The following is a 10,930-nucleotide window of genomic DNA, read 5'->3' as shown; positions in this document are numbered from 1 at the left end:
ATACATTTCATTGTCAGAAAACACTTGCACAGCATTTCTGACTGCCATACAGCATGCCACTGTTAACTTTTGGTATGTTGCTTCTCTGCATGCCACATGAAAATAACATGACACTGCTGCTCCACTGACAGGTGACACTTTCCAGCAGCAGGTGCAGTGTAAAACTCATAGCATATGTCATGACAAACTGGAAGATAGCCATGCCTCGTAGGCAAACTGTCATGTTGGTAGCCAACATGTTACAGTAAGTGACTACTGTGTTAAATGCGCAAAATGTGACTGATTTGACAAGGTATGCTTGCACAGTGACGGTGTATCATTATCAGCAGTGGAATATGGCAGTAAAGAGAGTGGTGGCTGCCATCGCTAAGATGACATGTTGTTTATGAGTAGCTTCTGCCAGTAGAACTGAAGCTGCAAACTAAGCACACAGCTTGAGGATTAAGGATGTCTTACTTGGTTCCCTCCTCTGCAACACCTTCAGCCTCCAGTTTTCCCTCCTCCTCCATCTTCTCCTCTGAAATCAGTTCCTGTTTCCGGTGTCGCCGAAGACATTTCACTACTACCATGGAGAGGATCAGCAGAGCCAACGCTCCACCCACTGATGCCCCGATCGCAACTGCAATGGTTGAATCCCTCGGAGGGGGAACTGAGGAGAGGAGAGGGTTAAATAGCTTGTAGACAAAGGCTGGAGTGCAATGCTGGCTAAAAGCTCCACTGGGCTGATTAAACAGAGTGGAAAGACAGAAAGTGCTGCTGAGTTAGCCTGTCTTGTATTTGAGTGTGTGCGAAAAAAGATGCTCAGAGACTCCAAGTCCAGCCTCTTGATGGTCATTAATAAGTAAAAAGCTGACTCATCACCGGCAGGTTCTGCCGGCATGCCGTTTATCCTTTAAGTACACTGGCAGAGAGAGCTCAGAGCAGTGCAAAATACAAGCAACTGATCGTATAGCTTTTCCAGCAACACATACGCTATGTCACATTCAGAAGCCATTTATTAGTCTGGATTCTGGATTCTTGTAGCAGTATTTCAAAAATACATTTTTTGAGACAATGTGGCATTACATGTCACCCATTTGTAGCTTATATCTGCACGCACGATGATCTGCATCAGTGTAAACAGCAAACTGTGCAAACCTGCAAATGGGAGTGTTTTTAGCCATATTTTGCCTCTGCTATGAAAATTATTCATGAGCCACAACTGCTATCAGCTTGCTGCTCCTCCCCTAACAGAAGAAAATGGCTGCTCAATCTGAGGCAAGTGGCATACATGCCTGATGTAGACAAATTCTGTAATGAAGTCAGTATTTGTTTTAAAATGGCACAAACGAATGGCTCGTTCACAATTTGTGAAATAGGGAATACGATTAAAGCAGTCAAGAGTGCTATTTTCATGCCGTCGCAGCTCTCAGTAATATTTCTGACAGCCAAGACTTGACACACAGAATGTTTTTTATAGCAGCACTCTTTCTTGAAAATGCACTTCGTGAGGGACACTGATGTGAGCTATAACAAATTCAGGGAGTGTATCTTGGAGGCAAATGTTAGGATTTATAGATGATCAGAATTTTTCATCTTCAGAAACTGGGGTTGGTATCTTACGTTTGGTAACAACTTTGAGCTGTATGACACCACGTCCCTGGATGCGGTCTGGGGGGTTTCTCACATAGCATTTGTAAACCCCCTCATCTTCCAGCTGTACATCTGATAGGGTGAAAGACAGGTCGTTCTTATCCAGGTTCCCGGCAAACATGACCCTGTCTCCAAACCGGTCAGAACGCAGAGGCACCATTCCTTTTTTCTTAGAGTATGTCATAAACTATGGAGAGAGAGAGAGAGCGAGAGTTCAGAACGGGTTTACAGTTTTAACATGTACATACCGTAGTTGCATGAAGACTAGTAATTTTACCATCTCCTCCGTATCGTTTAGTGATTCTTGATAGGTCCAGTTCATGGCAAACTTGGCAGTATTCATCTTATAGCAGGAGGTAAATATGCATTGGATTCTAACAGTTGTTCCGTTCAGTGCATTAATGTTACTGGCCACGGACACATCCATGCTTGAACAACCTGTGAACAAAAGCAACACCAGTGTTAGTAACGCGAGCACCACCACCAAAAACATACATCTTAAAGGAAGGCAAATCTAAGTAATGAGAAGGAAATTCAGAGTTCAAATTTTGGTACAGGACACCAGATATTTGGTATTTTTCTGGTAACATCTACATGCTAACAGTATATCTGGTAGAAGTGTTCAACCGAGATCTCAGTCAGAGTAAAGTCACTGGTCACTGATGTTAAAATCAGTGTCAAGTAGAAAAGCCTCTTTTTAGCTTGTCGAAATGAGGCGAAAGACATCTGATTTTTGACTCCAGTCAAGGTGTCAGGGTTCATTTATTGTCATTTTACAACACAAGGCTGCAAAATGAAATCTAAGTTATAGCCCCTTCATGCTACGCACGCAGAAAACATATATACACATTTTTACATTACAATAGAATAAGACAAAATAAAAAATAAACAAAACAATATACAGTTACTTATATACGTATACATCCTGACAGTGTGTACAGTACATACAGTGTCAGTGCACAGTTTCCAACATGTCTTTATACCTAAACGACTGAAAAGTTGATTGTCAATCACTCCCAGAGTGACATGTATCACCGCTGGAAGGTGCCAGCAACCAGACCTGCGTCCTCACGTCATTAACGGTGTGGAACGGTCGCAGTTAGCTTAGTTGGTAAGGTTTAGGAAAAGATCCTGGATCTCTTAGGTACGTGATGTAACGCAAGTACAGAATGTAACTTAAAATGGGTCAACGTTGCCTTTCACTCTCCCACGGAACATGAACTGTTGTCTCCTGGTTGAAAGTCCTGTGTTTGTTTGTGTGTTTGTTTGACCCATTCATCCAACCCACCTCCTCCACATGCAGGCTTTCTCGCTCTTTATACTACGTCAGCTAACTTCCTCCTTTGAGTCATGATAACCTGCGCGCACAGTCGACCTATAAGGCCATTTTTCTGCTGAGGCTGAAAGTTTCACGTCATTACAGCTGAGCGAGGAGGACGAGTTGAGTCTCGCAACCCAGGGAAAGCAGCTGCTCAGTAGGCAGGTGGCACGGCAGCAGATACTTCTGTATCGCTCGGCAGACGGCTGCAGGGTTGGAGACATGTGATGTCCATGCCAGGTTCTCTGTGATGTTGATCCTCAGGAAGCTACAATTGTTCACTTGCTTCATCTCAGCTCCACTGACGTCGACAGGGGTGTGATATCCTCAGCTCCAGGTTTGTAATACGCACAGAATTTCTACAAACTGTGCGTAATCGCACACTTTTGTGAAGCGCACTTTCTCTCGCCTCAGATATTTTAGGGCGCCGTGTTCAACCAAACATGCTGCAAAACAAACAAATTTTTACTTTTCATGGAACGCGGAGCAAAAAGTGCAAATTGTCAGCAGTTTCAACTTCCCAGTATGTTGTGAGGATGTGGGTTTTCATGTAAGTGCTGACTCGTCTGCTGCACTCCATCTGGAAAGTGCTGTCTTTCAGGCTGACAGTCATTTGATGTGAATTCCTCAACTCACTGAACAGATTTAAATGTGGGCAAGTCCCGCAAATTGATTGTAGATCAAGCAATATGCCTGCTACGTACTTCTCAATTCCAGTGAAATCTGTTACAAACATAGACAGAACACAGAAAGTGGCCTTTCATGGCATCTTCTGTGAAATCAGCATAAACCTCTATGTCATAGATGGTTTTGCAATGGCTCTGCAGAGAGAACAAAAAGCAGGCTTCCACACAAGCTTCCACAACAACCGCTATTTGTGTTGAGAGTTTATGCATCACTTCACTTATCTATCGCTGCAGAAGAAGCTGACATCCATGTGGAAACACAGGTATTTCAGTTCTATAGCCATTATCTGTGGTCTTAAAATGCAGCACGTAAAGCTTTATCGTAGGTGATGATGTAATGGCAGGATTCAAGTATTCAGAGTAATCTCAATCACTGCAGCTGTTCAAGTTGTCAAGAGGGCATCGTGGGAGGATGCCGTATTCTTAAAATCAGAGCGCTGAAAGAGAAAATGAAAGTAAAACGCATATAACTGCATTTAATGCAACTTAAAATGAAATTAAAATATCATTTAGTTTCCTCCTCCTCTCTAACATTATGTCTCAGCATGGGCTTACACTCCCCAGACAGAATCTGTGCCTCTGTCTCAGTGTGTGTGTGTGTGTGTGTGTGTGTATGTGTGTGTGTGATGGGACTCTGCACCATTCTCTCTCTGCAGTCGGGTGTTTCTGGCTCCCTCCCCACTGCTGCTGCATCACTCTACAGGCCTGCCTCTCTGCACCACACACACAAACCATATGTATAATTCACACACACACGCACACACAATTTTCCATGCACGCAGTTCACCACAGTCAGGTGTCTTGTGATGCTGCGTAGCACCTGCTTCTTGCTCTCCCTTGTACACACACACACACGCACACACACAAACACACACATACATACACACCCTCCTACAAGGTGTGCATTGTCAGCAGTGAGCTAAGCATGCTGGCTGTGCTACGTCAATATCATCCCTGCATACTGACCCGTACACACAGCTAACAGCGACACATTCAAGCAGACGCTGCTGTTGCGGACACGCGTTAAGCACTGCACACACGTATGTGCCTTCGCTCCGACAGCCCATACACACACATATACAGTGTGAGGAACAGTTTGATGCAGGCTCCTGCTGACTCAGCAGTCCTGTGGATGGTGAGAAAGAGAGGCAGATGCAGACACGGAGAGAGACCAGATGAAATACTGCAGTGAAGCAGCCTCATGTGACTCCTCCCTCTCCCGGCCCCTCCCTCTTTCCTCTCCCATCTTTGTCCACCTCTCTTGCCTCGTCTCATGCCTCTCTCCTGCAACCTCTTCTGTCCGACCCCTCTGGTACCTTCAAAATGACAGTTTTTACGTTTCTCCCCGTCTTCCCTTTGCAGCGCTTCGTGCGTTTCCCTCTCTTACTCCGTCAAACTCCCTCCATCGTTCCTGACTCTCACAAGGTCAATGCAGAGGAAAAAGGTGAAACATACGTAGGTCTGTTGCACCATCTTTCCTGTGTCCTCCCTATTTCTCTTATCCAACAGAATGTGGCCAGCTTTTCATTAGGTTTAGGTTTGCACAAAATCCTATTCACAGCACAGGTGTATACTGATATACACAAATGTATATATGCATTAATTAATTTAATAGAGGGCAGTGATCTTTTGTTTTTTGTTATTTTACAGTGGCCTAGCCTAAACTTTCAGATCTCAATCCAATCAGGCATCCGTAGGGAGGCATGGAAAAAGCTTTTGAAGGTCTCTACTAAAAGTAATTTAAAGCTGCTTTAAGGGCACAAAGCGCTGCAGCTAAGTATTCAGAGGATGTTCCAAAAAAAAACATCTGACTTTGGGCTCTATTTTCATGGCGATAATGTTCTAGGCCTGGGTTGTATAAGCCCTAAAAAAAAGAATCATCACTCACTTGTTTTGGTGTTGAAGATGGTTCTGACAGGACTTTTTGTATGAGAGGTGCTGGTCCTGAGTGGTTTGATGGAGTACATGTTGGTCAGCACTTCAGGGTTATCAAATGAGCACCTGCCTTCTTGTTTTTAAAGCAGCCAACTATCTTTAGTGGACTAAGCGACACTGCGTGGCGTCCCTTAGATTGTTGTCCAGGATGGGTCTTTTAAGTGGATGCCTGGACCCTAATGCGTTTTTGGGGTCTGGCCTCTGATCACCATGTCCTTTGTGGCAGAGTTCACCGCAAAGCCTCTGCAAGGCACTTTAACTGAGAGCACTTATAAATTCTTTATATGTCCCCGGGGCAACATAGGCTTAATGATGACGGCATCACAAGGAGTTAAACCAAAACATCAGACCTGATCCCAGATTGGCTGCTGGTGAAAAAACGATTAAATTCCAAGCTGCTTTCAGTGGGGCTGACATTTTTCTTATACGCTTAGCTTCCACTTCCACTTTTGCTGGTGCTTGGCATCTGAACACTTGACAAGTTAAAACTGAGCATTTGGTATTTTGATGATTTGCTACAAGAGGAGGGTGGCAGTAGGCGGTGGGTCAGTATCGCTCATCCAGGACAGCACAGTTTTGGGGTCAAGTGTTACCACTTTTTATGTTTCTGTCTTCTTCCACCAGAGGGACATTGGTGTAAAGGTGAATCAAGAGTTATCTTTGCAGCTTCGCTGTGCAGTTCCACTTAACGAAACCTGTTGTTAAGTGTTGTTCCAAGTCTGATATTGTTTAGTTGGGATTCAGTTGTGTCCAGTACTGCTGGGCTTAGCTCTACTGCCCCCTGCTTTGGAGGAAGTCACACTGCACTATGCACACTGCAGCACTCTTCGCTCAGGTGCCAAAAGAAGAGGGGAGGGGGGGGGGTCAGCAGCCAGTACAGCTCATAACAAAAATATGACATCCGTCAGTAAGTTCCTGGAGGAGTTGCAGGAATCCTGTGGGCTGGAGTTGCTTTTCCCTGATTATGCAATGCCATTAGAGTGGGACTGCAATCACTCTCGTAACCTTATAAGTAATTAACAAAAACAGTGCTGTGTGAGATACAGCCTCTTCGCGTGATATGTTGCTGTAACATTATCTAAACACTACCACATACGGCAGACAAAAAAAACCACAGAGGCCTGCATATACCCCTGCAGTGCTGTCGGCATAATAACGGCACAAGCCCACACTGTTTCATGATAGCTGGTTAATACCAAACATCATGGAAAATATTGACCAGTTGAGTAACAGTTGAAAGGTACTTTTCACTCCTCATCCTCCTCTCCCCTCCTCTCTTTCACTGTTATGTATTATTGACAGTCACGTCTACTTATAGTAGAGTCAAAAAGTCTGGCTGCTTTAAGAGTCAGCACGTTTTAACTTTGGAGAAGCACTCACAGGGTTTGAGTGGAATCGACAGCAGACATACAGCCACCACACAAATGCACAGGCAGACATGAATGTACACAAAGCCTCTTTTTATGGACGGTGGTGGTGTTTAACATCATCAGAGGAGTAAAGTGCATAGTCGAAGTCTTCACAGAGCTTAGCCTAACAATGTTTTAGATCAGTTCTTTAGTGAAACAGGATGTCTTGTGACGCCAGCTGCTCTGCTGCTGGAGAGCGTATCATAGGAATGTTACTAATACTAAGTTGAGGGCTTCGATTAATGTCACTTAGATAACAATTTTTCAAGGATAAAATTAGACTTTGACTCAATGACAAACTTAATTCTAATCACTGAAGTCAATAATGACTGGGACAAATGGTGTGTCATAAAATGATTCTTATACATCAAGATTTTTCAGAACCAAAAACAAGTATAGCTTCATATTCATTAACATGTTAGTGGAAAGGGAGAGTGCATTTTAATGGAAAATATAGAACTCCTAGTCATAAGTCTGTTGTTTGAAGCAATTAGGATTCACAAGTTTAGGTTTTTTTTAAATGGAGAAAATAAAACACATTGCTTATATATAACTTTAGACTTAACTGTGGTGATTCCTGTCTACTTCCTAGTGCCACATAAGGGCTGCACTTTGGCCTGTTTGATGTCAACGGAAGCACGTTTAAAGTGCTCGCTTTTCCTTTTCAGTGTGCTGCTGCCCTCTAGTGTCTCTCTGCAGGAACTGTAACTATTGGGTTGGAGAGTCAAGTTAAAACACTGATGGGCAGAAAGAATATTGGTGGAAAACTGCAGCACTCTCCAAAGTCTGCACGAAGTCTATAAGAATACTACTGACAAACTAGCGGTTAGCCTTGTTAGCTGTTTTCATGGGTGAGCTCAGAGTCTGGCACTACATCTGTCATTCAGCATATAAAGCATGTCGACATCTTACATTCTTAACCGCCTAATGTGTCTAAACTATGGATATATATGAATATATTTACACTGACTTAAAGTGACTCATTTTTGGTTGATGGGTTTAGATATGTGATTTTTGATTTGTGGGGTATCTCACTGTAATTAGCCCCCTTGTAAGGCGTATTTTTTGCATTTTTCTTTCATTTGAACAATTAAGCAGCTAGCAGCAGTAGCAGTAATCTGTCAGTTTTTCCTTTAGCATCGGCTACATCCTGCTGAAAAGAAAAGAAAAAGTGCAATTACAACAACGGCCCCCAGCAACAGTCAACTTTTGGGAATCTATTTTCATCTGGCATGAGTGAAAAAGCGAAGGCTGATGACACCGTCTAAAAATACGCTGGTGAGTGAGTTGCTCTCTGTAATTTCCAAACCATTGAGCTGCAACATCTGATGAGGCAAGAAGACAAAAGGACAATTTGAAGTCAGAAGTCAACTCCACTGTCCTGTTGGCTCTAAGTGTTCCCTCACACTCACACATTCATTGGCGTTGAAATGACGGGGAAATTATGAAACTGGACGAAAAGGAGATTTCCCATGAAACAGTACAAACTTTTTGCACAACCAGATTCCAAAAAAAGTTGGGACGGTGTGTGAAACGTAAATAAAACAGAATGCAATCATTTGCAAATAAACTTTGTTTACCAACAACAGTTTTACAAAGTGTTCCTGAGCCCATGTATTAATCTCCTTTATACAATCATGTGTTCATTAAGTGGTGACCCTCGCTCCATCCTCGCTTGTGAACGACTGAGGCTTTCCAGGATGCTCCTTTCATACCCAATCATGATACTATCACCTGTTACCAATCAACCCGTTTACCTGTGGAATGATCCACACAGGTGTGTTTGGAGCGTTCCACAACTTTCCCAGTCTTTTGTTGCTCCTGTCCCAAAGTGTTTGAAGCGTGTTGCTGCATCAAATGCAGAATAAGCAAATATTTACCTTTTTAGGCATTTTGATGCATAAGTGTTACAGTTTAATCCTTTAAGTAGGCATACAGTGATGGTGGTGATCACTTTCACTTACTAGAGAGTAAAAGAGAGACAGGAAGTGGCTTTACTGTGGCATCTAATGTAAACACAGGAAGCAGCAGGAAGGGGTTGTGTTACACAGGCGGATGCACCTCACAACACCGGCTCATATAATGCAGGATAAGGTTGGCTTTTGTTTGTAAATCTCCTGGAGAGCACTGGCTTTGTATTTAAGCCTATTTGATCATTCTCTGCTGGAGTAATGATGCTGTGGCGGTGCTGATCAGATGTGGGTCACACTGTGTTTTGATCTGGTGGATATGCTTATATTATTATTATTATTATTATTATTATTATTATTGTGGACCAGTCTGGTTTAAACATGATCACATGTGCTCCCTGTTCTATGCACTCATATAAATTCATACTAAGATGAGACCATATATAGGTTTAAATGTCTGCTACTGAATACAAGGCCTAAAAATACCAACAGCACATTGTTAACACCTTATTACAGGCCTATTTCTACCCCTCACTGACAACACTGAGTCACAGAGACTTACTGTACACTATCAGTTTGCGTGCAGTCTAAGCCAATATTTATTTTTATATAGTGCATCATAATCCCGTTTAAAGGCTGCGATACACCATTGCACTAATTTCGCTGTCAACAGAGGCTAAATAGAGACGCAGGGGGAGAATGAGTCCTCACACAACTGATCAGAAATCAGTTCAGCGAAAATCGGTCGAGGGGAGCCACGAGCATTTGCTTTAAAAGGATCTGACAACCCGGGAAAATGCTGGAATAACAATTAAGCGACGTTATCTCACATTACACCCATTATCCCCTCTCTCCCTCTGTGACACACACACACACACACACACACACACGCGCTAGCGCGCGCACTGTGTCAGATATGAGGGGAAAAGGCCTAAAGATGGAGCAGTGTATGGGAGCCATCCGCCGATCGAACTGTTGATCCGCGTATCAATGTATGAAAGCATCGATCGGCGTGGCCGCTCTGTGTCTTACCGGAGAGCAGCAGCAGCAGCAGCAGCAGCGGCGGCAGCGCGACGCACAGCGGCCGAGCGCCGGAGCTCCTCTTCTCCTGCGCGGGGGAAGACATCTTCATCCTTCTGTTCAAAAAATATCTAATCTTACCAAATAAAGGCGCGCTTTGATCGCTAGAAAAATGTGTGTGGTTACAAAATACAGAGCGGGGCAGCAAGTCTGCTGTTGGTGTGTGCGTTAAAATGCTAAAAACAGTATTTTTGTTTTAGAGGCAGGACATGGCTGGCAGTGGCAGTAGCCTTATGGAGGTTGATCTCATGGTTGACGGTTAGCTGGCGGTGGAGGAGGGAGGGCAGGGAAGGAAGAGCAACTAAAATAAAATGGAGGGGATCACTCTGACCCTCTAAACAAATGATAAATACGCTGGAGAGCAGCAAATAAGCGATAAAGACAACAAAAATCTAACAATTGCACGAGAACATGGGAGACAAATTTGGATAAAGGAGTGGAAAAACAAATGCAACCAACTGTAGTTCTGTTTTTCAGCTCGAACCTACTTTGGCATCCGATCTGTTATTGATCAGTTGACAGATCGACTATCATATTGCTTCGGCTGATTTAGAGACCTCGCTCAGTGTGCCATCACAGTCACCAAACCTCAACCAAACTGAACACAGATGAGAGATTCTGGAGCGAGCAGCATTAAAAGCACAAAATGAGGGAATATATTTAGGATAAATGGTCTTCCAACATCCACTAGAGCTCCAGAGACTTGTAGAATCGGTGCCAGAGAGCATTAAGTCTGTTCTGGAAGCTTGTGGCAGCCCAGCTTGGACATTTCATGTTGTTTGCCATCATTTGTTGCTCATGTAAATCGAGATGACTTCAAACTTCAGGTGGGAGCAGCAGCTTATGTATGTCAGGCTTCTATTAAGTAACAATACCAAAGTTCAACACATGGATATGACTAAACGTGCACTCCATCAGGACAATAATTCCTCTGCAGGGTCATGATGAGGAGACACTGCT

General features: G+C 43.5%; 1 protein-coding gene across 1 annotated transcript; it reads right to left on the bottom strand.

The window, feature by feature from the left end:
• Positions 1-452: 452 nt before the first annotated feature.
• Positions 453-10,016, bottom strand: scn2b (sodium channel, voltage-gated, type II, beta). The gene is made up of 4 exons (XM_041941358.1): positions 9,923-10,016; positions 1,910-2,070; positions 1,603-1,819; positions 453-649 (listed from the first exon to the last, which is right to left on the bottom strand). The coding sequence occupies exons 1-4, from the start codon at positions 10,014-10,016 to the stop codon at positions 453-455; spliced, it is 669 nt and encodes a 222-aa protein (XP_041797292.1).
• Positions 10,017-10,930: the final 914 nt, after the last annotated feature.

Source organism: Chelmon rostratus, chromosome 7, assembly GCF_017976325.1.
Source record: "Chelmon rostratus isolate fCheRos1 chromosome 7, fCheRos1.pri, whole genome shotgun sequence".
Lineage (NCBI taxonomy): Eukaryota > Metazoa > Chordata > Actinopteri > Chaetodontiformes > Chaetodontidae > Chelmon > Chelmon rostratus.
The sequence above is the reverse complement of the archived record's forward strand: the minus strand, read 5'-3'. Positions and strand labels throughout refer to the sequence as shown.